This window comes from Montipora foliosa, chromosome 11 (assembly GCF_036669935.1).
Source record: "Montipora foliosa isolate CH-2021 chromosome 11, ASM3666993v2, whole genome shotgun sequence".
In the NCBI taxonomy this organism is placed as follows: Eukaryota; Metazoa; Cnidaria; class Anthozoa; order Scleractinia; family Acroporidae; genus Montipora; species Montipora foliosa.
In genome coordinates this window covers 15,361,401-15,388,628 of record NC_090879.1, presented here as the reverse complement: position 1 = coordinate 15,388,628, position 27,228 = coordinate 15,361,401, and the positions used below count along the sequence as shown (strand labels likewise).

The following is a 27,228-nucleotide window of genomic DNA, read 5'->3' as shown; positions in this document are numbered from 1 at the left end:
AAAACGAGTTTGCATCATATCTAAACGCCATATTGTTTCGGGTCTCTTACAACTGTTGTAAATTTCTGTTAGCTTTTCTGTGGTTGTTAAAACCTTAAAAATAATAATGCCTCGTGGTGGAAGAAGATCTAGTGGTCGATCATCTCCTATGTTTGGTAGAGCACCACCAACAGCTCCGCGAGCTCCTCCGAAGCCGGCTTCCAGTGTTCCTGCCGCCAAACCAGCCTCTAACGTGGCGCAACCTTCACCAACACAGCCAAAGCAACCAGGACTCTTTGGACAGATGGCATCAACAGCTGCTGGAGTCGCTATCGGTTCTACAGTGGTAGGGTATTTGATTCCGCAAGTCGTTTTAAGCTCACCAAAATTAACCATGCATAATTTCTTCATGACACAGTGCTCGAAATTAGCGGTCGTCCCAGACGACTAGAAAATTTATATCTTATATCTGGACAAGGGAATGATGTTTGATTTCTTTCTTTGTCAGTAAATCAAACATGCACATGCAAATGTTTGAGAGATTTCTGTGAATGTGTGGAGTTTAACTTGTCAGTGTCTTACATAAGTAAGAAGGTTAAGTTAACCCTCTGCTTAGGGGATTCCGCACCTGTTTGAGGTACTGGAGATTGCATAATAGCTTGATGGGATTTGAACATCTAGGTAAGTGTAGTCCTGAGAAGGACTATGGGAGTCATTTGACTTATGAAGATGTCTTCTGCAAACATTGTCTAAAAGTTATGTCAGTCAACCAACAGTCCTTCTCAGTTTTGCACTCACCTGGACAATCAACTTATATCCTGGTATGTTATTCCGGTGTTGAAACCATTTTCAATATCATGTTTTGCGGTGTCTTTGCAGGGTCATGCTGTTAGTGGTGCATTGTTTGGTGGCCATGGAGGGGGATCAGAGCATCCAGCATATCAGCAAGATGCGGGGGCCGCAGTACCTTTCCAAGGCTATGACCAACCAATGAATACACAGCAGCAAGGTCAGGGACCTTGTCAATTTGAAATGCAGCAGTTTGTTGAATGTGCACAGAATCAAAGGGACATCACCCTGTGCCAGGGATTCAATGAGGCACTCAGGCAATGTAAACTGGCAAATGGTAAGAAACATTAACCTGGTGAGCTTTTCTGGAAAAGTAACAGTGACACTGTTGAGCACATTCTGGCTAGATTTATGCTCTGAGATCGTACAAAGCCCTTCTGTATTTCTCTATTTATATCGAATGAAATAATATATGAAATGAATCAAATTGGTAATACATGTAATTGTCCATATTAAAGGGAACTTCAACAATCCCATTTTACCGCGCACCGGTGGCTCAGTTGGTTGAGGACGGGCTGTCACGCGGAAGGTCGTGAGTTCAACTCCGGCCGGACCAACACTTAGGGTCTTTAAATAACTGAGGAGAAAGTGCTGCCTTTGTAATTACATCTGCAAATGGTTAGACTCTCTAGTCTTCTCGGATAAGGACGATAAGCCGGAGGTCCCGTCTCATAACCCTTCAATGTTCATAATCCTGTGGGACGTAAAAGAACCCGCACACTTGTCGTAAAGAGTAGGGCATGTAGTTCCCGGTGTTGTGGTCTGTCTTCTGTGATGTACTGTATCATGGTTGGGAGGGTAAATGCTCCGAGATATTAGCTACATCAAGCTACTCTAAAAATCCGAGGGTAAATAACGATATAGGATATACGATATGATGATATGATATGATTTGTTTAAAAAGTTCCAAGTAATGCACTAGTAAGTAACAAAAGACCTCATTTGATAGTTACCCTCATTTGAGGGTAACACTTCATAGCCAAGGCCCAATAAATTTGCAGGGTTTGCTTTCCATCACTGGATAACATAGACAAAAATTGATTAGTTTCAGAAAAAGGGGGTGGGGGGGGGGGGGGGGTAAATTTTAATCACTGACTCCTGAACTGCCTCTTCTCCCATCCCCCATTGACTAGTAAATCGTGTGGCATTAGACAGAGTGAAACGTGTTACTGGTACAACTCAGTCTCACTTCTACGAGTCAATGGGTTAACCCATGTATATATGGAAAGTCATGCATAAGTTGCTTTTTTCTTTCTCCGTAGGAAACATTAAGCTTGATTTAGTGATAGTTTACATGAGTAGTTCATGAATCAGAGATGTTGTGTGTTACATGTCCTGATTCTCCATTTAGAGCAAGTTTTAATTGAGTGTTGTAAAACCAAAACCAAAGTAATTTACTTTGGCCAATCAAAAGGGACGGAGACAATCCAGTAAACCAATCAAAACTCGAAGCAATTACACGTAGCCGACACAAAGTGCGGGAAAATGTACACGCGCGAGCCCCGATTGGTTTTGGTTTCACCTCTGATTGGTTGAAAAAATGGCGCGAGAACATTGAACCAATCACTTAAGTGGAGTACTGCAAAACCAAAGCAATTCGCTAATTGCTTTCGACAATTACTTGAAAACTGCTCTAATGCACCATATATTTGTAATGCAATTTACCTTCAAAAATAACAAGTAGTAGGATCAAGAAAGAAAAAAATAGGGTACTTTGTGTTTGTAACTCTAAAGTACTTGTTGAAAAGAGTTCTGAGACGAGTAAGGTTCCTCTTGTATTACAAGACCATGCAGTGGAAGAGAAGATTTGTAAGCTTTTTCTAGAGATTTAAATGCCAGGAAGAGTAGAAAACTGTCTCAAGAGAGGTGGAGAAGAAAATGAGAGAAAGCTTGGGCCACTGTATTCATGTAATGATCACTGCTCCTCATCATCTGAACTTCTTGACAGCCTAAGAATTTTAGTATTCAATACTTTCCTTTTAACTGTTGTATTGTATTGTGTTAACAATAAATTTGTGTTGTAGGCCTTGCCTGAGAAGTATGGGGTGAAGTTACATCTTCGAAGATCACAAGAAACAACCTACCCATGCTGAAATCTACAAAAGTTCTCTGGTGTTGAAAAGAATGGAGATCTTTATTTTGGGGCTTTCATTTTATACACTTGCTTGCATATGAGGGTGGAGAGCATTTCAAAAATAAACCAAGAATTGTACTAATTGCTGGCACTTTGACGTTGAGTGGATTTTGTATGAAAAGTGAAGTAATAAAGAGAAATCTCTTGAGCAGCAGTTGCTTTGCAGTGCAGTTTTTCCTTTACCACCAGACACACATGTCTGACAGATCTTTCAGTGTGTCTGCGCCCACTTTATGGAACGCTCTTCCTGTTAGCCTACGCAGCATCAAATGTATTTCTACTTTTAAATCTAATCTTAAAACTTATCTTTTTAAATTAGCTTTTAATATCTCTTAGATATTAAATGTGTTTGTATATTTCTAAAAAATTGTATTAATAGTTTTTAGGTTATTTATTGTTGTAATGCACTTTTGATCACCTAGCATGTTAAAAAGCGCACTGTAAATGAATAAATTATTATTATTATTATTATTATTATTATTATTATTATTATTATTATTATTATTATTATTACATGTACAAGTGTAAGAGACAAGTCTGGCCTTAATGGTGATCCTGTTGTAAATAGTATTCATATACATGCAGATGACAAATATTTTGTGGTATTTAAATTGTGCCACTGATGTATTTGTCCATGTACACATGAACAAACATTAAATTTTTTTTGTTGTTGTTATTCAAATGTACCAACCACTGGAACATAATATTAAGTCAATCTCATCTTAACAAGTCTAAAACTCCACATTGTTATAAAAAGGTTACGTTCAGTTAGAGAGCTGTGCATACTGGGACAGAATCAGCAGCAATCGTAAAACCATCTCCAGTTCCCCATGCACATGGTGTAAGCCTGGGTACCCTGTTACACATAGGACATAGTCTGTTACGCACTGTAGAGGAGCGCATCCATATGATCAAGTTGATTCTTTCCCCAGACTGGATTGGAAGTGCTCCATGCATATGTTGCCCACGGTGAAGAAGTCCATAGCTTGGTTTATGTTCACATTCTGTGCATTCTGCCTCTTTCAATGGAACCTATAAAATATAATAATATTATTAGCATTTTCTTTAACTTATGCAGTTTGACACAAAGTTTTCTGGGGGAGGAAATCTGGATTGACCAATATTATCGGTGAAAGCACTTCCTTTCCACCAACATACAGAGTTTAATTTCTGGACTCTGCGTTGTGTTGCTGAAGTTTGTTACCTTTTAAGTCTACTCCAAGAGGTTTTTGTTTGAGTACTTCCCTCGCCCCCCCCCCCCCCCAAATCCAAAAACTTGTCACTATTATACTTATACTGTAACAATAATAATTATTGTATTCAATTTAGTCTAAATGATTTAATAAAGTGATATTGTTATCCCATTTGCACCCACAACCACTGAAGTGCAGTGTTCGATTGTCCTGGCCCCAGTTGTTCGCTAGTGTTTATCCGGTGGATAGCCTTATCCACCTTCTGAACAACTGAGACCAGAACGATAAACCCATAAAGGATGTGGCTAAATTATCTTAGGCTACTTTCTCAATCCCATAATACAACTCTTTTATTCCGAAAAGAAACTTGCACAGGCACTGTTTTTCGATTTCTCTTGGAACATCTTCATGTCCCAGGAGAAATGGGCCTTATTCACGAGAGCCGCCATGTTGGTTTTCAAATTGTCATGCAAATTAACCATGTGTTATGCTGGGGGGCAAACATTGGAAAAAAGGCAAACTGCTGAAAATTGGCTCGTCGAAATATTGAAATAACATTGCTAAAAGTACAATTTAGAATTTAGAATTAAGTACCTTTTACCTTTTAAAATAATTGTATATCTTTGATTGCCTTTGACATTTTGACTTTCTACTTCCTTATCTGCTCATTTTTCACTAAAAAAAACCATCGAAATAACTTGTGCAATCATTCTAATTTACCGGTACTACTTAGGTGGTAAACATTCAATGAACGTGAAACAAATCACCTGGGTGGCTCAGATGTTCATTATATCCTCTCAAACTTGTGTTGTTTGCCCCCTCAGAAGTGTGTAGCTAATTTGCATGATAATAGCAAATCCAACATGGCAGCTATCGTGAATAAGGTCTATTGCGAACAATGATTATGAAAACTTTTGGGGGGGAGGGGGGTGCGGTAAAAGCAATGCATTATGGGATTTGAGAAAGTAGAGAATACAGAGAAAGTGATTTTGCTTTTATAATTAACATTCATACCTGCCTCATGTCCCCAAAGAACAGTTCCCCTCCTGTAAAGGCCTTTCCAAGTGACACATTTAATGTTACCTCAGCATTGTCGTAATGATAACTCAGGTCCAAATCTTCTCCAATTCTGTAATGCACAGTGAATGCCTTGTGGGAATCCAAGGAATCACCTCCATGATCAGGGAACAGTAATTTGGTAATTGGTGTAAGGTAGTTTGCTCTTAGAGGGGAGCAGAATCCTTCATCAAAGCCAAGTTCATTGAGTAGGATCTGAGGTTGAACAAGATGAAAATGTAAGAATCCAATAGTTAATGTCCCATCAACCCATTCACCCCTAAACCGGCCATACTTAGTATTTCAATGTCTAATGCCAGACGATTTTACTCGTCAATGGGGAACCCCAAGGAGTCAATGGGTTAAATGAATTCATCTAATTTTTATGATCTTACCCCATACTTGTTCATTGTGTTTGGCCTTCCTTTTGGTAGATCTGTATTTTCAAAATTGTTTATTTCTTGAATGAAATCCTCACAAAAAGCAGGAGTAAATACTTGAAAAGCATAAACATTTGATGCTAAAAGGAAAATAAAGAATGAAAGTGTCAGTAAACTGTAAGTATTTAAGTTCTGAACTTAATGTCACACACAACTGAAGACGCAGTATTAGTGAGAGGAAAAAAGGCTCGCGATAAAAGTGTCGTCCAGGACCCAAGTACCGACCTGCTAATGCGAGGCCAGTCACTGGGGCATGGCTAGTGTCTGCGAATGGCATACTGGCCGCGCATGAAGCACAGCTGCCCTGAGCAGCGTGTACCTATGCCAAGCTCCTAGAAGTTTGGGCCAGCATAGGGAAGTGGATGTGCCACCGTTTCTCACCCAAGCTAGGGCAACCCCGGCATCGCTACAGTGTGGAACTGAAGGGTTGGCACCGTCAGCACTTATCCCTAAACCAGTTTTAATAAAAATGACAATAAATTATGAACGTAACGTTCAAATTGTGAACGTAAGCATTCAAGAAAAACAGGCTGTGCCTTATTAGGAGTATCCTTTATATAAAGAATTCTAATGAGAAGGGTTTTATCAGTTTTCAGTCATGCACATGACTTTTTATTGGTGACTAATAGGCTGTTACACTCATGAATTATTAATGAATTTTTGAACTGGGAATTTAAAGGTTCAATCTGGAATCAATACCTGTGCTCAAGTTACTTTTTGAAGCCTGGCACCAGATTGTGGGCTGCATAAACAGTTTTGCCCCATTTGGAGGTCCAACCTCATCTCTCATCTATATCACTGTCATATCAGAATATGCCTTTTCACAACTTAGTTAACATTCAGGGGCAGGTTACTCAAAGTTTCCATGGTATTTAATGCTGGTTAGTGCAAACCACACTTTGAGTAACCTGGGCTAGGTCTAGAAGTGACTTTGTTTGTTTGTTTGTTTGTTATTTATTTGTTTGAGCAGGTTGAATTTTTGGCAGTTATTCAGCTGATGTGGACCTGCTATACCCACCCACCCATATACAAACAGAGGACAGCCACAACACCGGGAACTTCATCCCCTACTCTTCTCGAATAGTGTGTGGGTTCTTTAACATCCCACAGAGAACTTATGAACATGGAAGTTATTTGTGGGACGGGACCTCGGCTTATCATCCTTATCCGAGAAGACTTGAAAGTCTAACCATTTGCGGTTGTAATTACAAAGGCAGCACTTTCTCCTCAGTTATTTAAAGACCCTGTGTGTTGGTCCGGCCGAAGACGAACTCACAACCTCCCGCATGGCAGCCCGGTGCTCAACTAACTGAGCCACCGGTGCGAGTAACTAATTCTTAGAGCTAAAAGACTAAAGATTATGAAAGGATATGAATAAATAACAAATTAAGATATACATAAATGCAATACTTGCCATCACAGTGATCTAGCATAGCGAGCAAGCCAGAAGTAGTCGCTTGTTCAATACTTTTTGCATACTGAACGATGGAAAGAAAACTGTCTGCAAGGTACGACTCCTAAAATGAATAAAACCATGAAATCTGCCATGGAATTTATTCACCAGAAATAAATGAATATTAAATGTTACCTTCAAGGTATACACGTGAGGATGAAGTGGTTTATACTTGGCAACAATAAGCTCTCTTCTGGTCTGTGAATCTTTGTACATATTTCTTCTTCTCTCTATTTCATCCTTCACCTATTTATTTGCAGAAAAGTTAAGATTATTCATAGATACCTTGTCATAAGCTTTATGCACTTATCAATGTTAAGCCGGAGACGGTGAAGCAGGGCATAGGGCAGGCATTTCATTGGTCCTCGTGGCTCTTGGGCCCAGGGGGGGTACTGCCATATATGGGCTATATAGGTATGTGCCTCTGTGAAGGGTATGGTTTTCAAGCAGTTTACTCTAAGGGAGCAATCCGAGTGTTTGGGTCTAGAATAGGGTATAATTTTTCACGAAACTGACCAGTCGCTTGAAGATTTTATCAAGGCAAAGGAAACCAGAATTTCCCGCTCAAAAACATAAAAAAATCAAGTCGGCAAAGTTTAAGTTTATGCAACCCTGAGCCTCATCAGTGTCGATAAATGGCTATCATGAAACACTTCTGGATATTATTAACTGTCAAGTATCTGTATTTAGACGGAAATCGGTGGGAGTTTACTCTAGTATAGGGTAGCAAAATTCAGCTGAACTGGCTCTGGTATAGGCTAAGGGACCCAGGGTCCCAGCGGGGGAAGGACAAGGGGAACATAATTATGAACCATATGAGCCAGTCCACCCAAAGGACAGCCAAGACAGCTAATCTTCGTCAACAGCTCCCTGGGCTCTTGGGTTGGGCCACAGGGACCTGACACTGGTATGAGGCTATTTGTACTGTGGGGAAGGATTTTTCATCGATTTCGCTAAAGAAGGTTGGAATTGATTATAGTTCCTGCTTTGCCCAACAAAACTGTTGACTCTTGACCGACAGTTTTCCAATCTTATTGTAATCTTACAATAAAGAAAATTTTAAAAAACACAATAAGTTTAGGTGTTTATTTCACTTATACATCATAAGTTATTATTAAAACTATGATTATGGTAAAAAATCACAGCGTGCTATCAAAGCAAATTTTGCCAGAGCTACGTCACCCCACTCTAAACATATACATTTAAGTCCTGGTAGCAACAGCATAAATAATACATTTCACTGTGTTACCTCCTTTATTACGTTCTCCCATTGCTCAGCTGTCTTACAGCCTTTTTGACGCAGAACCTGAAATGCATAATTGAAGAATCGAGATAGACTTTAATACACATAAGAAACTTATGTACAAGCGTATCAGCTGTTGAATGATCCATTACACCTCCTACACGCCTCTTTTAGGGCTGCGTATTAACTTCGAAAAAAGAAAACAAATGGCTCCGTACTCTCTGATAATCGTATTGAAACTGTCCTTCGTTTTCAAATACGATGTGGGCTTCATAGTTCTTGAGAAAAATATTATGACTAAGAAAACACTGACAAACACAAAATTGAGTCTCTCCCGCCATTTAAAAAAACGCGAGAGACTGGTAATGATACCAAGAGGATGTAACCAAAGCAAACATGGCGTCCTTCTGGAAAAAAAGGGAATAAAAATTTTCGCCATTTAATACCTTTTATACTAGAAGAAAGAAAATAATTGCCAAGGAATGTGGCTATTTATTATTTCAGGGATTGAATTTTTGAACTGAATGCATCTTGCGCCTCCTGTTTTTCTGAAAGACAGCTGTATACAAGAAGACGAGAGAAAACGTGAAAATAACTTGACCCTTTTGAACTGCTGTCTAGTGTCTTTAAGGCTTCAAACTTATGGAATCTCCAAGTCCATGCTTTTGATGTGGAGAATTTTGGGTGAAGACACGGAGGATCCAATAAAAAGAGGATGGATTTAAACACTGAATTTCCGCTTTAACAAAAACCAACAAATCTTGGAAATAGTATATGTATTTTATGGTAGCTGATTCTTCTGACAAAAACCATCTCAATGGCGCATCTTCTTGGAAGTCAAGCCTGCCTGGACAGCCTTAGTCAAGACATCACTGATGTTCAAACGACTGTCATGGACTTGTTGTCCAGAGTTGGAAGTGTCAGGAGTCCTTCATGGAAATATCCAGACAAGATATCATGTGAACTGGACATTGATGATCTGCTGGAACGATACTCTTATTCTAACAACGAAGATCACTGTAAACTGTCCCATATTATCCTATTTGAACTTCTGATTGACAGGTAATTGGCATCTGCCAAAAATGCACCATTTATGCCTTGACCAATCACCATACTTGAATATGTAGTTAACCATTCCCCTGGGGGCTTTTCAGGGTCAGTGAAAAACACTTTGTGGGGGATTTTGCCAGACTGCTTTTATGGTGAACATGGCAACCATGCAGTTTTATGTACTTATTGACTGAGTGGCAGGGCAAGACGGGAAAATATTTGGCCCGAGGTCATGGCATACGGACCGAGCGCAGCGAGGTCCATGCACCATGACTGAGGGCCAACTGCGCCTTTCAATAACATGCGGACTCTCAAATTCAAAGCTCAATCGACAAATGTGTTTTTTGCTACCGTCAATCAAATGTTCGGCGGCTCCTCCCAGTTTCCGACTATGTTGACTGAACTGGGCCCAACAATGTGATTTGATTACGCGCGCTCGACAGTAGTCAGAAGCTTGGATGAGCCACCGAACATTTGATTGACGTTATCGAAAAACGCATTTGACGGTGGACCTGTAAATTTAAGAGTCCACATGTTATTGAAAGGCGCAGGGACTGAATAACAAGTAGACTTCATAGTCAGGTGCCCCCAGAACAGAGTGAGTGAGAGACCACCACAATGGGGACTATGTCCCCTACTCTTCTCGAACAGTGTGTGGGTTCTTTAATGTCCCTCACAAGTGATGTGAGACAGGGCCTTCAGTTCATCATCCTTATCTGAGAAGACTAGAAAGTCTAACCATTTGCAGATGTCATTTCAAAGTCAGCACTTTCTTTTCAGTTTTTAATTGCGACTCCGAGTGTTGGTCCAGCTGGGGTTTTGATCCTGTGACCTCGTGCACGGTAGTCCGATGCTCAACTAACTGAGCCCACTGGTCGGCAGTTCTTCGGTACTTCTCTTGAGCAGTCTGAGTGTAAATACAGTTGTGGTTAACTCCTTACTTAAGTCTCTGATGAATCCAGGGGGTACTAATTCAGTTGAATTTGATAAGACCCCTTGAATGAGCTGCAAAACCTAATATGGACATTAAATTGATCACGAACTCCACAGTGCAGTTGGTTTAGCTCCAAGATGCCATGGTTTGACCCAAAGTTATTTTCAGTAAAATACTCAGGTGTTAGACAGAGTAAAATACTAAGTATGGCCGGTTTAGGGGTGAATGGGTTAACCCCTAAACCGGCTTAAACCGGCCATGCGTAGTATTTCACTCTGTCTAACGCCAGATGATTTTACTCGTCGATGGGGAACCCCCAGGAGTCAATGGGTTAACCCATTGAGGGTTCCCCATTGATTCCCCAACATTTCTATTTCATTTGTTAGATATTTCACTTAGCAGGGGCTTGTACCCATATTTAGTTCTTTATCCTGTTTACCAAAGCCCAACTGGAGTCTCTTTGTTCAAATCACTGTAACAGTTGCTTTAAGCTAACGACCCCTGGGAGTGCGACTTAACAGATTTTACTCTGTCTAATGCCAGACTATTTTACTTGTGAACTGGGGGTGTCCAGGGCGTTTGAGGTGTCAATGAGTTGACGTTTTTGTCTCCTGAAGTTTTTCATTACAAGTGTATCAAGTCCAAGCACCCCAGACCTACCCTGTTCTCTCACCTCCCACTCCTGGATAACATTAACATACACCCGGTACTTCCATTATTGGTATTTCCATGGGAATTACATTATCATTTTAGGATGAAAATTGCATTAAGTGTTTCCTTGTGTTTTCAACTAAAAACTAACTCGATCCCAATCTGTTGATTTTATTGTCTAGACTTGTTTTATTGCTGCAAGGTATGGCCCAATATTGTGACCAACTGTTGACATCATGTGATGGTCGGCCTGTCAGTGGTAAGATCCTTGGTTCCTCAATGTCTGTTGGATTGGTAGCTAAAAAATTTTGGAATAAACTAGTTCATGTTCAGCAGACAACTCAGCAACTGCAATTTGAGGTGAGAGTAATGTCTGCTTATTTTGTTTCAGTTTTTATTTGTACTATGTTGTAATTTAAGGACGGTGCCTACTAATTAACAATATTTTTGCCCCGGTGTGTGATTATGCAGGAAATGTAGATCTTAACAAGTGTTATTGAAATCCAAAAAGAAAATTGGGGGTAACCACGCATTTTTCAAAGATAATTCATGAATAATATTTGTAAAAAGCTTTAAAATAGTTATCTCTGAAAAATGCATGGTTACCCCCAATTTTCTTTTTGGATACCAAGAGTACTTACTAAGATCTACTTTCTCCGGATAGTTTTAAACCGCGCAAAAGTATCCCTGTATTAGTAAGCATCACCGATAGGAAATCCGAGTATCTCAAGATGCGCAGAACGTATGGGCAATAACAATGGTAGGCACCGTCCTTAAGTTGAGTTGAGTTAGTGCAGTGGTGTCAGAGCACTCATTATATTCATTTGAAGTTTGTCAGTTTTCAACTGGTAATCAATTCTTGGTACAAGTCACATCTTGAAACCTCAGTATTCTAGAACCAGTCAGAGGATCCTAGCTGTCCCTAATAGTGCAGTTTTTAAATTCTGAGCCAGAATTACCCCAATACATTCAAGATGGCCCACCAGTCCCTTACAAACTGTCCCAAGTGCCCCCATAACAACAGAGACAACTCTTGTAGTAACCTTCCAGAGCTTTCTTACTTCCCTTGCCACATCTTGATATTTTTCTTTTTCTCCTTCACTTCCACTCTAGCATCTCCTGGTGGTATTATTATTATAATTATTATTATTATAATTATTCTAATTATTATTATAATTATTATTATTATTATTATTATCATCATTAACAATTTGCTTTTCTTAGAGAAAAACCAAGAATAAAACAATGTCTAAGATGGAAGACACTATCACAGACCTTAGAGATGAAATAAAAGTGTTCAAACAAGCCCTTGATAAAAAATCTGGGAAATCTTCAGCAATCAAAGGCAAGATTCAAAGCCAAAGTGCTACCACAACTTCTGTCAAGTTTATTCTCTCACCTTCTGAGGAGTTGTCCTTAGAAAGTTCCACTCCTTCTCGTGATCTCACCTTATCTGTGGAAGATGTTGCTAATGCTAAAACTTTTGAGGAATCATCAACACAAACTTATGACACAGCGTTTATACCTTGTGAGGCATGTGCACGAACACAACAGAACCTTATTGAAGTTGGCAGTGTGGTTATTAAAGTATGTGAATCACAAGGCCTTCCTTCATCTTTGGCCAAGCAAAAGAAACTCTTGCGGCAGTCACTTATGGCTGCCGCTGATGTATCAAGGTGGGCGTCTGAGCAAAACCAGGATCTGAGAAGAATAAATGATCATTTGGACAACTTGTATGCACAGATTAATCCACTTGAGGAGAAGCTAAGGATGTCCAAACAAACCTGTGCTAATTTGGGTAAGCAGATAAAAGATTTGGAAGAGCAGCTGGCAAATGAACATAGCAAAACCCAGGAAAAAGAAGAAGAGTTCAGAGCACACATTGAAAAGGTTGTTGCAGAAAAAGACCAAGTTATAACAGATGCAGAAAAAATGAACAATGATCTTGTAAAAGGAAAAGAAGTTCTTCACGACATGATGCTCAAATTAAAGGAGAAGAAAACTAAATATAAGGAGTCGATGAAGACACTTGGTGGGTTGAGTATTTTATTTTACTAACCTTTATTCTGTTCAGCTTTTAACAAAATCTTGTCAAATCTAGGGGACTTGAATTATAAAAATTTAAGTCATGAAGGGGTTGCAAACTTTTTAAGGCAATAAACGCTCTAAAGTAACCACACTCTACCGACAGGTTACCAGCGCCTTACCAGCAGATTACTGACAGTCAGTCAATAGTTGGTCAACTGTCAGCCAACAGATGGCCTACAAGCAGTTATTTTTTTAGCAAAACCTTAATAAAGCTGTCGGCCAACTGTTGGGTGACTGTCAGTAAGCTGTCAGCTGACAGTTGGCCAACTGTTGGCTGACTGTCGGTGGAGGGGAGCTGTTCTTCATGATTACCCGAAGCTTCATTCAAATCCCACATTTTTTTAATCATGTTTAATTGACCCTGCCATATGCATCTCAATCCATGATCGTTTTAGAGTGGATGCAATCCACTTTAAAATCTAACATGGATAAATATCTCAGTAATAATTATTTTCTGTATTACTACCTTTTTTATTTAGGTGAAGAAAACTCCAAGTTATTGACTGAATTAGACAAGGAGTGTAAAGAAGTTGCAAGACTTACTCTTGTAGAATCTGAAGTCCAACGACTCAAGGTGGAGTTAGATGAAGTGCAAGCCAAGCTTAAGGATACCACCATAGAACTTGACAAAATACAAGCCAGAAATAAAACCATGGAAAGACATGAGAAGGTAGTTTCCATTGTGTTAGAGTGGTTAACTACTAACTATATGGCCATTTGAGGAAAACCCAAAGAGAACCTTCGATGCGAATTCAAGAGTTGGCAAAAGATAAACATGAAACAAGCCACCAGCTCTGATGGAGATATTTTCATTAGAGTGTGCTATCTTTATTTCCATTACTACAGTGTAGCTGTTGTAGTTCAAGTTTTTTTCCCTGGTTCAAAATGTTAAAAACTAGACATACATACATACTTTATTGAACCTCTCCATAGGGGCTTAATTCAGGAACACTAATAATTATAAAATAATAATTTACATAATTATTTAAATTAGACTAGTTCAGTTTTCTTTTTCCTTAGTTTCAGATTATGATAATGAATATTAGACAAAGAAAAATCATAATTGAACTGGTTTGAAAAAAGTTGAACCACAAAATAGCCTTTGCCCTGATATAGAAGGCAATCAGTTAATTTGATGAAGAGATCTATTTCCTTTTCTTGATGGTGACTCGGGAAGACTCTGTAAAAATCTCAGTGCTTCTTTGTGAGAGTCAAACTTGCAATCTTCAAATCGCTAGTTCATTTCAGTCACCATGGTTAACATCTAACATGCCCTTTGTTACTTTTGTTAATTATTTATTTATTTACTCAAGGTTAATTATACACATCTTAACATACTATACAAATTGAAGATAAATTACCAATTAAAAGAAATAAAAAATGTAAAATTGCAAGATCTGAATAATTCAGTCAGTTTATACAGAATTCTAGGATTCCTTATAAGAATAAACTGCCTCAATGTTACAATAATTTATTTGATTTTTTTATAAACTAAGGCACTACAAAGCAAGCATGATGCACTTCTCAAAAGAGTGGATGAGCTGGACAAAGAGTGTGAACAGTTGAGAGACCATGTAATTGAGACTGACGGAGTGAGAGATGAGCTGCAAGGTGTAATGGAAGATTTGGAAGCTGAAAAAGACAAACTCACTGTGGAACTGGACTCCAAGAAGGTGCATTACTTTGTAAATTAAGGAAGAGACATGATGGGTTTGAATAACCTCCTTTATAGTGGCAGGTACAAATTACACTGGTCATTGTTTTACTCTTGATACAGAATGAATCCTAATGACTATGAATGACGTGGGTTAAAACGAGTCTGAGTTGGGCGCAAAACACATTTATGCCTGTGAACACAAACTCTATTCTTTTCTTAAAGCTAACCTTAGGCCCAATTAGGCCTAAACAAAAGTTTTTAGGCCTAAATTGTTAGCAGTGGTAAACTGGTAGGGTGGTTTCTGTATTGATAAAACAATGACCTGTGACTTGTGACCAGTGACCAGTCACCAGTCAGTCAGGTGTTTTGTACCTGCCCCCTATACAGCCATGTTTTGAGTACTCTCTGAAGCAAGGGGCATTCTGTGATACCCCAACTAATGGGTCTGTAGAGGAAAAGAGCGACGTAATCTTTCAAATGAAAGACTGATATTCTCAGAAACCAAACAGCTATCTGCAACCGTTAAATTCATTGGATGTGGGAAGCACTCCCAATATTAAATTTTACTACCACTCAATATTTCAGATGCTCCACTGCTGGCCTCTCTTGTTGAAAAGGTGGACTATGCTATCCAGGGGATAAGCAATAGCAAAACCAAACTCAATTATTGAGTTGTCCAGTGGATAGCTACAGTGGCTCATAAGTGCCATTCAAAAATTGTGATAGCACTATCCACCCTTCAAACAAATGGAGCTAGATCTTTAGGAGACTGGGAAAAGGTGATGTGGATTGTGCAGTCTATTAGTAAAATGTCTGTCACGTTTTCACAAACCAAATTTGTCTTGCGATCACTGAAAAAATTGTACCAAATCAGTAGTCCTAGGGTCCCTTTGATCTGTGTTGTTAAAACGTTTTCACAGAATCTCTTGGAAGAACTTAAAAAAGAAAAGAAGCAACTGATGCATGAGGTGGAGGAGTTTGAGGCCAGAACCAAAGAACTTGAACAACAACTCAAAGAAACCCAAGAAAAACTTCAACTGGTCATAGAGTTTCCTTCTATTGATGCCAAACAGTCCTCTCAGTCAGATAAAGCTGTTATTTTTAATGGCGATAGTCCATCAGAGGCAGAAGTGGCTAAAGATATGGAACGGCAAGTTATGGCGAATAACATCAGGATACTGACACTGGAGGAACAGAACGAGAAGTTGAGAAAGTCTATTACTTTTCTGATGAATGCTCGTGAAAACATGTCCAAGAAAAAGGTTTGGAAGGAATTATTATGAACTGTCATACCAGTACTCTATAAAATGATGTGACCAAATGAATTCTTGCCAAGCATTTTTAAAAAGTGCCAAGACGTTTTGTACTTCAGTTAGGCACCATAATATCAGTAATAATTCTTACATCTGGGTCTGCAAAAAGATGACTTGAAACTTTGCAATAATTATCATGTTGATTTTTCTTCTGCTGAAAAACACCTTTAAAAACCAGTTTTCCATCATAGGTCAATCTAAATTTATATATATTTTAACATTTAATGCTTTCTGGATTTTTGAGAAACAAGCCCTTAGTTAGTGTGAAATGGGCAACAACACAATCCGCAGACGTGAGGGGCTATAAGTCATCCTTCTAGTTAGCTAGCATAGCAAGGTGTTCTTGCAGATCTTTAAAGCAACAAGAGAAGAAGGGCAAGGAGAGAAGAACTTTTCAAACTTTCTCTCTTTGGTGTCCAGTCTGAACTTTTGCACAACCAAATGATTTTCTGTTCCTTCTAATATGTGGATGTTAAAACACTTCTGTTTTCTCCCTCTGTAGATACAGGAACCAGTTGCATTATGGAAGGCAAACAATGAAGAAGAAAGAGAACAGAGAGATGTGTTATCAAGGTTCAACCAGTTTGTTTTTCTTATGTGATGTAATGATGTTCTTGTAACAGTTAGATGATTCAAAGTTTCCTGGTCACTCTGGTGACTGACATTTCCTGGCAAGATTTCAGATAAGAAGTTTCAGATTATGTAGATCTTGAGGGGCAATGCCACTCACTCAGCATGGTAATTGGCACAAGCATTTGTAAATGGCGTGAAATGTCATGTTGAATTATTGATTTCTCTTTAACATCTGCATGGTTTCTGTAGGCCTTTTCATGAAAATACTCCTGATATGGATCATAAACTCTCTACGTCTTCTATAAGAGAAGGACAGTGGATGCAGTCTGATGGTTATGTGTCAAACCCTCTTCAACCCCGCCCTCCTGAAAAACCTCGGATGCACTCAGCAAAAGCACGCACAAGTGGCACAAGACTTGCAGATAAACGTCAGAGTGTGGCATTAAGTGCAAAACTTGCTTCAAGTGGTAAATATGCAGCAAATATCCTGGGAAGTCAGACTGAACAAGAGCCCCAGATACGGCACAAGTGGCAACATTCTCCTGTCCCTACCCAGGATGAAACAAATTGTAGGGGAAGGGGTCGACCAGCAAGTCCTGCATCGACACGGTACACTCCTGTGGATGTATTTGTTTGTTTAAGTTGTGATAAAATGTACAACTCACAGAAACATCTGGACATCCACAAATCATTTTGTTATGGAAGGGTTAATGACAACTATGCATGACTTTAACAAGTTGGCAAAAATATTATTATTTTTAAATTTGACATGAAGAGGTAACACCATTTGGTGCAAACTAATAAAACAGGACACTAAAGTTTCTGATAGAATAACTTTACTTTCTTTCTTGTCATTTTGTACAAGCTATCTTACAACTGCTTTCTTACATATGTAACAAAATTTTTGAAATAGTGCAGCCGTTTTTGATACATGGAATTCAGTAATATTAATAACATTAAAAAGTCAAGGCTAACTGTTAGTAGAGATACAAATAACATTAATTAACCCATAATAAAGTTCTGCGCTTTCACATCATTGACTTCAACTCTTATTTACAAGAAAAATAAAACAATTTAATTCGCTTTCTTTCTGAAAATGAGTCTTGCTATAAGGAACATTTCCCTTCTAGGGGACAGGGGACATGCCTAATTATCTATTCTCTAAAGTGCCTGCCTTTACTAAACTTCCCTTATCAACGCTCACCCAACTAGATTAGCACAAATATGAAAATTAGAGGAATATGTTGTCAAGTAATGACCAAATGAAACTGTCTTGAAGAATGGTAAATTAATTGCTTGTTATTCACACACATATCGTCAATCAAAAAGATGGTATCGTTCAAAAACTCCAAATGAACCCCCACTTAAATGCAGCTTTTCTGAACCAAATATAATACCTATATGCATTTTATCCTGTGGTTATAATAATATAATAATATTATATTCTTGAAAACATAATGAAGCAAACTTTTTCTTTTTTTACGCTGCTTGCAGTTAATTTAAGACAACTTAGAGGAGGAATCCTACCTTATTTAATCTTGTTTATAGGATACTAAGGAGAGAAAAAGGCAACTAGCAAATGATTGCTTTGCATTGAGAGCTAGAAAAAAATCATTGGCTTTCCCTGATCCTGCAGAGTCGAGGCCCATTCATTTGCAACTATTCTGATGAAATCTTCAAAGTGTAATTAACACACACTGCTACATATTTCCACCCAATTTGATATTTCCTTTGAATGAAGTCTGCTTGTAAAATAGCCTCAACGAATCAGCCTTTGACTGGTTAATCCGGCTGACTAAGGAAGTGTTGTATAAACTGTCCTGTTGGCCATGGGTCTTGAGTCTTGTCGTGAGCAGACTCTGTTGTGTTAGCATTCTCGCGCAGGTCTTTCCAGTCCATGAGAGTTTGGTGGTAAGTTTCCATGCGGTCCAAATTACCTTGAAGTGAAGAACATGAAAGATGCTAAGCAAGAAAACCATGATGCCAGCCTACCACATTACAAATGGATCTGGTCTGACTGTTTATCACAAAACTCTACTATGTGCAATCCAATAACATACCTTGTGAATCATAGAGATTAATTAGCCCCCTATAGTCATATTCCAGACCACTGTAACTATCTCCAAACAATTTTCTACCTATAATAAGCAAACAATGGACAACATTAGACAACCTGTAATGTGATAAAAGGCTAACATAAGAAGCTATGGTGCTTTTCAGTAATATTGAGTGCTGACAGAAACTTTCTTTTAATAGTTTTCATTTCAAAGTTTCTTGATTTATTAGCTTACATGTAACATCAGTGATGAAAGCAAAATCACTTATGATATGCTTCAATCTTGTCTTTTGCCCCATTTAATGCGACTTGTATGTATCATCTCATATCTTAATTTACCCTAAGATGTCAGTGTAGCTTGGTGTGGCTAATATTTCTGAGTATTTACCCTCCCAACCATGATACGCCACAGAGGACAGACCACAACACCGGGAACTCCACTCCCTACTCTTTATGAATAGTGTGTGGGTTCTTTTATGTCCTGCAGGGCTATAGCACTGAAGGGTTTTGATATGGGGCCTACGGTTGTTGTCCTTATCCGAGAAGACTACAGAGTCTAACTATTTGCAGATTTCACTACAAAGGCAGCACTTTCTCCCCAGTTATTTTAAGACCGTGAGTGTTGGTCCGGCCAGAGTCAAACTCGCAGCCTCCTGCATGGGCGCCAGGTGCTCAACCATCTGAGTCACTGGTACGTAGCATTTGTTGTTATTGGCCAAAGTGACTTGGTTTTGCTCAACTAAAAACAGCCTTATCTCTGCTATCCAGCATACCAACCTATTGCTATAGACCTAAGGTAAAGCTGTTCTGCCTTGTCATACTGCTCCATGTCATAGTTGTATAGTGAAGCAAGATGACCAAGAGATAATGCCACCTCGTAGTCCTGAAGTCAAGACAATAACACATGAGCAGAGAATTTATACAAAAATAGAACAGCAGCAGTTCACAGGTTTTTGGTGATTTTTCCTCCTTTTTAAATCAGAAGTTGATAAAACTTTCGGCTGGCACAATTTTATAGAAAAGTGTCACCACTGGGGGAAAAATTCCCTGCTAGCAGAGCTCTCTTTTCTTTTAGCATTTGCTGGGCTGACAAGTATGGGAAAAGAAACCTCTGCCATGGGTCAAAGTTCACTTTGATCCAACTGCTGTCCACAACCTTGGCTGGCACTCTTCAAACCGCACGCCCCTTGATATATTTGCTGACTGCGACTTGAGCCCGCTGTATCCCACGCATTCCTTTACAGTAATTCAGCTGTTGTTAAGGCCCGATCCAAACGCCGTTCCGCTCATGTGACGAACCTAACTCGATAAAGTTCGACTAAAGAGAGACTTTGGAGCGACGGCTGATTCATACGCCGTACCTGGGTCGAACCAAACTGAAATCCATACAATGGTAAAGGGGCCTAGGTACATGTAAAACTTTGGAGTGTATTGTGGTAAGATTATAAATTATCACAATTTATGCGTTAGGTTCAGCACATGACAAGAGCGCCGTGTGAATCCAAACCTAACCTGCCGAATCAAACTGATTCAAACGCCACTCTTAACTCATCAGTTAGGTTCGGCGCATGAATGGAGCGGCGTTTGGAACGGGCCTAAGTGAGTCTACACAACATGAGGATTTGATCTCTAAGTAACCACCACGCATGCTCAACACAGTGAGTTTTGACCCATGGCAGAGATCTCTTTTCTCGTACTCATCATCCCAGTGCACACAGAAGAAAAGAGACCTCTGCTCACAGGAAAGGGACAAAAACAAATAGACCCTGAATATACAATGCCATGACCGAGTTACTTGAAGAATACAGTTGGTCCCAAACATTGATTAAAGTGCTATCAAAATCTCTGTGTTATTATGGTATTTGTGCTGGTATAGTGCTGACCAAGCAGTGAGGAACCTCAGCCTGGTTATTTGATAATTTTAATTACAAAAGAAGATGTCAATAACAACTGAGAAGTCCTAACCTCACTTCCTAGTATTCTTTCTTTGATTTCGATTGCTTTCTTGTGCATATCCTCAGCTTCCTGTGTGACATTAAAAAAAAAAAACACTCCAACAATAGACCATTTTACAGTTGTAGCTAAGTTACCTGGCCTAAGAATGGAAGCGAGGCTGTATGTAACCGTGTTTTGATACACACCTTTGTGCTTTCCTAATGTTAACGTAGACTAATTAGTCAAAGAATTTCAACGACACAATTTACACAATTAATTACAAAGCAGTGAGGTCTGTATCAATACAGCATCACCATCAGCCTCACAGCCATTCATGGGCTAGGTCAATGAGCAAACAACTGTAAAGTGTCCTATTATTGTACCCCTGTTATTTGCCTGCTACTTATTATGCAGCTTCATTAGTTACCTTATATTTTCTCATGGACTGATATAGCCGACCTAGATTACCATAGTGTTTTGCTGTCTGCACATTATTTTCTCCAAATGATTTTCTGTAAGAAACAGTACAAAGATAATGTTCAACTTCATAATTTAACAAGAATTAATCAGTTGTAATGCAAGGTTCTGGAGCACAGGGATAGCTTCACTCCTGAGAAACAGGAGTAAAGTTCAGTTATTACATTCCAGCGTGCCATAGAAATTTATACGTATATAGCACCCTTCTGTTTTTAAGAACAGAACACGTACCTAGCCAGGTCGAGTGATGCAAGATGAAGCTCTTGTGCTTCTTTTAAAATTTCCTCCTCCTTTTGTCTGATTGGGTTGTCAATTGCAATTTCTTCCAAAATTAGTGCTAGAAGAAAACAAAGTTTTTTTACTTGTGCAGAAAATTCAAATTTTCTGGAAAAAATGGCATTACTAAAATAAAAATAATTTTATTATTTAGAATAAATTATTATAATTGTTTTTAGAGAACTGCCTTTAATGCCACGCACAATTGAAGACACAGTCTTAGTGGGAGGAACTGCCATTCACCTATCTCTCATTAATGCTAATTCATAACTTGGGCACAGATCCACAGTGCTCAATTTTCAGAATGACATGATCAGCTACCCACCTTTGACTCTCTTTGAAGAAGCAAGCAAAAGATGATCATCAGGGAAGAGCTTGGTTATGATATTAATGGCCCTCTCAGCATGATATCTGAATATTAAAAATATCATTGTAGGTGTAAATAAAAAGACCAGATATTGTCCCAGCTGAATTTTATGTCAAATGTACAAGTCATTACCTAGCTTCGTCAAAGTTTCCTGTACTGTATTCATGGACATACAAGGCATAACCAAGATCCTCATGAGCTGTTGCTACGTGCAAGTTGTTGTAACCAAATACATAAAGTCTAGTGCGAAAAGCTTCCTGCAAGAAAATTTCATACTACCCATCAAGGATTACGAGGTACAGAAGAAAATCTATGCCATGTTTATCAAAACTGTAAGTAGTAATGTAGACAATTTTTTTTAATGCAAGGGCCAGTTGAACAAAAAGAGTAGTGACTGTCATAACTTTTTTCTTTCAATTGATAATTACTTGGTAATACTGCAGACATGAACCCTTCCCCTACTAAAAGCACCACTCATAGATTTTACCTTTACTTTTTAAGGGTACAGAGTTTTTGCATGGACATTGGTGTTGAAAAATCTTTCACCCCTAAACCTTCATCAATAAGTAAAACTGTCTGTCGTAAGACGAGTAAGTGTCCCTACTTGAGGAGGTAAAGGTTAAATGTCCTTGTTCTTCTGAACAATCCATTTAATAAATGTAAATGTACATTCTTAATCATCAGGTTTATAACCAATGCATTTTACCAACAGTCACTTATGGATCAGAAACCTGGAAGCTTACTTACTTTGTAGACTTTTACAGAAAGACGTATGGCATCAACATTCAGAAGATAATATCCATAATCTATCAAAGTGTCCGCATATTTTGGGTGATCACATCCAAAGTGCTGCCTAAAAATGAGAAAACTGCCTTAGTCTGAAAAATATGCATAGCCAGAGTTCTTAATTTAAAGCATTGTGTACAAACAAAGACTGCAAATTCTTGGTCACACTGATTTCTTACTTGGCTAAAAACATGGCTTGCTTTATCAAAAGCTCTGCTTTTTTGAACTTCCTTTTCACCACACAAGCCTGTAAACACATAAATACGTCAAGTTTTAGGTTGCATTCCACTGGCCTCTAAAAACGAAGGAAGAACAGAGAGCCTGGGCCTATGGGAGGAGGAGAGAGTTTAGGAGGTTAATATGGTTTCTAATAATGCGTACCTTAGATGCATTTCGCAAAATGTCAATGACTGCCTGCAATGAGAAAAGTTAATGATCTAATGAGGAAATGACAAAAATATTGTGCTCATGAATACCATTCTCGTCACTGGAGGTGGAAATTCTTTTGACCAACCCCTAGGCTATTGACCTCTTGCAGGTTCCACATGAACGATAGGCTTGTGGCCCTTCCGCGCAGTTTTAGTAACTTCAGCAACAGTGCCTTCAAAGGGTTGCAATAATGTGGTCGCACAACTGTACTCAAGGACTGGCATAAAGAACCGATGCATTGAGGACAAGAATAATGCACAACTGTATAAACATATTTTTTTATTCTTTGAACAGGGGACAAAAGAACATCTTTAAAAAATGAAGAAAAATTGCGCTTACTTTCATTGGTAATCCAGGACCAATTTTCTGCAGAGCCTTCATGCTACATAAATAACCCTAAGAAGAATAATATAGATCTTGATGAAGATTTTTTTTGAAAAAGGATCCTTCAAAATTGCAAAATCCCTGCACAGAAGCTTTCAAGATTGATCCCTCTTATACTCAATTCTGCAAAAAGACCTTGGCAAGATCTTTACGAGATCCTCACACTGTGTTGATACATGCTTATTCCCTTGAGATTTTCATCTCAACCTGAATTTCAGAAGATATTCCAAAGACTTCAGAACATTGTCAAATGTTTCCAAGGATTTTCTGAGGATTTCCCAAAATTGCCCAAAACAATCTTACTATGCCTGGATTTTCTCTTGCAGCTTCAAAACACAAATGGAGCAACCATCAATAATTTACTTAATGTCACGACAAAATATCCCTGTCCACCAACTTCGCAGGCTAGTCTGATTATAACTAATGAGTTGCTGTCAAAAACTTGAACAAAAGTATCAAGTATCTTTGATAGTAATTATTTCTCCTATTGAAAACTTTTCAAGGTAATCAAAGGATCATGTAATGTTTTTCACCGAGGTTTGTTACTGATAAATAGAAAAGCAAAAAAAAAAATGAAATTAAGTATTAATTTAATCTTTTAGTTGCCAACAAATGAAGAAATCCAACTGACCTCTTCATAATCACTGAGTGCAAACAGAAGACCACATTTCTCGCCATAAAGCACTGACAAACTGATTCCCTCATTCTTGCTTCCCACTTTGCTGGTAATATTAATGGCTTCTCTGAATGTATCTTTTGCCGCATTAAACTTGCAATTTGCAGTCCTTAGGTGAAGTAATCTGTCACCAGAGATAAGTCACTGTCACATGTTAGGGAGCTTAAGCATGCGCGTTTTTTGAGACGTGGACGGCAACCGGAAGAGAACATTTCATGTGCCAGGACAGCGGTGTCTCCCAGATTTTTATACTAATCATCTCTAATGGAGAAAAGATACTTAGCAATGCAAATGTGGTTGTGTGAAGACAAGTTAAAAGGGAAAACAGCTCGCTTCCGGGTTTCCGTCTGCGTCTCAAAAACGCGTGTGTGTAAACTCCCTAATATGCTTATTAACCTGCAGTCACAACTACAAAATGGCAATGTTACTTGTTTACAGTCAAATAGCTGTAGCAAAATTCAGGAATTTGCCCTTGAAGAAGGGGTTTGAATCCATGTCATTAAGGGACTAGGACGAGGGTGGGAACAGTCAAAATGTCAAAATGATGGCCAGAAGAGCTAGGGTTTCTTTGAGGTTTCAGAACAAAGAAAGACTGAGGGATGCAATTTGCAATGGCTTGGCTGCATAAGTGGTCTTGCGCCATTTTTTGTGTGGCAATCCCATTTTGTGTGGCCTTTCTTTGCTTCAAAATCCCACAGAAAACACTGATTGTGCAGGCTGTCTAGTAGTTAATCAGGGTCCAGACATTCCATTTAGCATGCTAGTTTCTTGACCTGATGAGTTCATTTGAACAAAAAGGAAGAGAAATGTTATTTAAAGTTTGGTCATTAATTTGAACACAGGAAAATTTTACTTAAGTAAGCATGAGCTATATGTATCTCTTATAAATAAACAATAACAAATAATTTATTATTTTGGAAAGTGTCAACACATCCTCAAAATGTAGGATGATGTTCTCTGCATTCAAATAAGGAAACATGAAAAGGAATAAACTAATAACACCATTGTGTTCCAGTACCTAGTTAAAACCTTAATTGCTACTTTGCAGTCCTCTGGCTCCCTGGTATCACAAAATCTGTAACTAGTGGCAAGAACTTTCTCAGCATCTTCATACCAGCCACCCTCTGAGAGAAAACCACCTTAAAACACCAAGGGAATTTCTGTTATTAGAATTTGATGCTTGAGCTCTAAACATACAAAAAACTGGGTTGGACAACCCAATGGAATCAATCAATAATAAATTATTATTATTATTATTATTATTATTATTATTATTATTATTATTATTATTATTATTATTGTTATTATCATCATCATTGTGTGACAAATGCTAAGGCAGGGAACTTTGAATCAGTGGTCAATCAGACAATATTCCTGATGTAGGTGGAATGGAAACTCAGGACAAATAATATTATTTAGTTTTATGGATATTCAAAGCTACAGCTATTAATTGTAGCTACACGGATCAGAGGAAAGTCAAAACGATGGAATGAGACGGGGGCGAACTGGCAATCTTCAGCTCGGAAGGCCACCCACAAACCGACTGAGCTACGCCTGTCTCTGAGTGCCCCTGCACTAAAGAACTTGATACTTTGATAAAGTTCATTATTTGTTAATTATTATGTATTGTTTTTTTTTTTTCATTTGCAGATACTACAGTGCTATACACCTTATTCCAAAATGGCCACTGATTTATGTGCATACAAATTGGCCCTTGTTGCCTCGTTCAAGATAAAATATTCTTTTGAATTTTAAGCTTAAGAACGAGTCATCAAGGGCTAATTTGAATAAAAACAAAAGAATATTTTTAAATGGCGGCCATTTTGGAAAAAGGTGTATTGCTACTCTATAAAAATCCAAATGTGGAAATAGACCTTTCTTCAAACAACCTCAGAGCACTCTTATTTTTATTTCAATATTTTTGTCAATGAAATTTGCCCAGAGAGTAGTACTCTGTCAGATAGCTTATAACAATCTCATGTACAAACTAGAAATTACCAACAATGCCTCACATTGATCACCCTGGAGTCACCTTACCCAATGACATTCCCGTTTTCAAGATTTTCTGAATTATTTGTCGTCCTGGACTTTCTTCCCTGAGTGAAACCTTGTGACATCTCTTAAGAAACTCAGTTGCAAGGGATGAAGAGACTTCAAATCCTTCTTCTCTCAGTCCTTGGAATACTCTGAACAGCTTAATTCTACAAAGGTTAAAACAGAAATAAGAACTATCCAAAGAACAGAACAAATGCATGTCAACTTATCTTAATCGTCTAAGCTGTAGGCACATGTAAACAAACATGGGACATTTGGCAGATATCATGAGTAAGCACTAGGGTTTAACTTTAACATAAGTAACGCATAGGACGTTTTTCCTTCTTTCATGTTGTTGTCTTTTAAGTCCTGAGTTTCTCTTGCTTTCTCTTTCATTCAATACCATGAAAATTTAAAAGCAGAATATTCGATAAGCTAAGTTTAGATATGAACTATAACAAAGACACTTCAACTTTAAATGAACACTTAAAGTTTGTACCCCATAAGTTTAATCATCTGTCAATAGTGAATAGATTACTCTCCTAAAATAATTTGACAAGAATTCCAATTTCACTCCCTATCAAAATATTTGAAATGAACATTCTTGCTATATATTAATTTTCAATAAATAATGACCACCAAAAGCAGCTAAAGTTTGCCTCTAATTAACAAAGCCTCCCCTTCAGAGATAATTTTAATCCGTTTGCTTTTCTTACGTGACACAAATGGAATGAAATTTAAGCTTTTTACAGATGTCTTCATTCCTCTCGGAAAATCAAAACTTATTTTCTTACCTTGCGTCTCCGGCTGTTAAAGCTTTTGACACTACGTCTAAATCACTCAGTTCTGCCACCAAGACTTCTGTCTTCCCTGTTTCATAAAGCTGAATAATTCCAGGCCGCAAGTGTTAAAATTGTTTTGTTCGCGTTCATTTATTTTCAGTTTTCTTACCCTTGAGAAATCATGGATAAAAGAAAGGAAATACTTGCCTGACGATAAACATCGCATTGAACAGTATTTGGAAGTGATCGAAAGTCCGATTTGAACAAATCGCAGTTCCGCGCAGTGGTGAAAGCTGCTAATTTGTACAAATTTTCCACCCTGCGACCCGCCATGTTTACATCCTGTTGACAGCGACCGCTTCCCATGAGGACTTGCCGCTAAACCGGAAGTGATATTCCAAGGTCACCCAGGT

At 38.4% G+C, this 27,228-nt stretch overlaps 4 protein-coding genes across 4 annotated transcripts; 2 read left to right on the top strand and 2 right to left on the bottom strand.

The window, feature by feature from the left end:
- LOC137977700 (coiled-coil-helix-coiled-coil-helix domain-containing protein 2-like) lies at positions 1 to 3,116 on the top strand. The gene is made up of 3 exons (XM_068825004.1): positions 1 to 325; positions 859 to 1,105; positions 2,853 to 3,116. Exons 1-3 carry the CDS (start codon positions 107 to 109, stop codon positions 2,861 to 2,863), a joined length of 477 nt encoding a protein of 158 aa, XP_068681105.1. The 5' UTR covers positions 1 to 106; the 3' UTR covers positions 2,864 to 3,116.
- LOC137977699 (2-oxoglutarate and iron-dependent oxygenase domain-containing protein 2-like) lies at positions 2,944 to 8,719 on the bottom strand. Its single transcript, XM_068825003.1, has 7 exons — positions 8,566 to 8,719; positions 8,354 to 8,410; positions 7,240 to 7,350; positions 7,066 to 7,168; positions 5,607 to 5,731; positions 5,170 to 5,427; positions 2,944 to 3,994 (listed from the first exon to the last, which is right to left on the bottom strand). Exons 1-7 carry the CDS (start codon positions 8,686 to 8,688, stop codon positions 3,731 to 3,733), a joined length of 1,041 nt encoding a protein of 346 aa, XP_068681104.1. The 5' UTR covers positions 8,689 to 8,719; the 3' UTR covers positions 2,944 to 3,730.
- LOC137977697 (coiled-coil domain-containing protein 157-like) lies at positions 8,715 to 17,455 on the top strand. Its single transcript, XM_068825001.1, has 8 exons — positions 8,715 to 9,409; positions 11,165 to 11,342; positions 12,207 to 13,014; positions 13,550 to 13,740; positions 14,567 to 14,743; positions 15,648 to 15,989; positions 16,543 to 16,613; positions 16,863 to 17,455. Exons 1-8 carry the CDS (start codon positions 9,165 to 9,167, stop codon positions 17,338 to 17,340), a joined length of 2,490 nt encoding a protein of 829 aa, XP_068681102.1. The 5' UTR covers positions 8,715 to 9,164; the 3' UTR covers positions 17,341 to 17,455.
- On the bottom strand, positions 17,433 to 27,181 carry LOC137977698 (amyloid protein-binding protein 2-like). Its single transcript, XM_068825002.1, has 17 exons — positions 27,023 to 27,181; positions 26,828 to 26,916; positions 26,037 to 26,200; positions 25,018 to 25,138; positions 23,955 to 24,123; positions 23,279 to 23,335; positions 22,892 to 22,924; positions 22,690 to 22,757; positions 22,472 to 22,577; positions 21,857 to 21,981; positions 21,683 to 21,768; positions 21,313 to 21,418; positions 21,032 to 21,116; positions 20,635 to 20,694; positions 19,447 to 19,552; positions 18,674 to 18,751; positions 17,433 to 18,550 (listed from the first exon to the last, which is right to left on the bottom strand). Exons 1-17 carry the CDS (start codon positions 27,179 to 27,181, stop codon positions 18,396 to 18,398), a joined length of 1,767 nt encoding a protein of 588 aa, XP_068681103.1. The 3' UTR covers positions 17,433 to 18,395.
- Between the last annotated feature and the right edge of the window lie 47 nt (positions 27,182 to 27,228).

What these genes read in the sequence shown, in the direction of transcription:
- LOC137977700 (XM_068825004.1), top strand. Translation starts at nt 107, where the DNA reads ATGCCTCGTGGTGGAAGAAGATCTAGTGGTCGATCATCTCCTATGTTT. An exon ending in TCGCTATCGGTTCTACAGTG is followed by an intron (nt 326 to 858) that starts GTAGGGTATTTG and finishes GTGTCTTTGCAG; the next exon opens with GGTCATGCTGTTAGTGGTGC.
- LOC137977699 (XM_068825003.1), bottom strand. Translation starts at nt 8,688, where the DNA reads ATGGCGGGAGAGACTCAATTTTGTGTTTGTCAGTGTTTTCTTAGTCAT. An exon ending in GGGAGAACGTAATAAAGGAG is followed by an intron (nt 7,351 to 8,353) that starts GTAACACAGTGA and finishes GCAAATAAATAG; the next exon opens with GTGAAGGATGAAATAGAGAG. An exon ending in TATGCTAGATCACTGTGATG is followed by an intron (nt 5,732 to 7,065) that starts GCAAGTATTGCA and finishes TTTTCCTTTTAG; the next exon opens with CATCAAATGTTTATGCTTTT.
- LOC137977697 (XM_068825001.1), top strand. Translation starts at nt 9,165, where the DNA reads ATGGCGCATCTTCTTGGAAGTCAAGCCTGCCTGGACAGCCTTAGTCAA. An exon ending in GGAGTCGATGAAGACACTTG is followed by an intron (nt 13,015 to 13,549) that starts GTGGGTTGAGTA and finishes TTTTTTATTTAG; the next exon opens with GTGAAGAAAACTCCAAGTTA. An exon ending in CCATGGAAAGACATGAGAAG is followed by an intron (nt 13,741 to 14,566) that starts GTAGTTTCCATT and finishes TTATAAACTAAG; the next exon opens with GCACTACAAAGCAAGCATGA.
- LOC137977698 (XM_068825002.1), bottom strand. Translation starts at nt 27,181, where the DNA reads ATGGGAAGCGGTCGCTGTCAACAGGATGTAAACATGGCGGGTCGCAGG. An exon ending in CACTCAGTGATTATGAAGAG is followed by an intron (nt 23,336 to 23,954) that starts GTCAGTTGGATT and finishes TATTCTTCTTAG; the next exon opens with GGTTATTTATGTAGCATGAA. An exon ending in GTCCTGGATTACCAATGAAA is followed by an intron (nt 22,925 to 23,278) that starts GTAAGCGCAATT and finishes TTCTCATTGCAG; the next exon opens with GCAGTCATTGACATTTTGCG.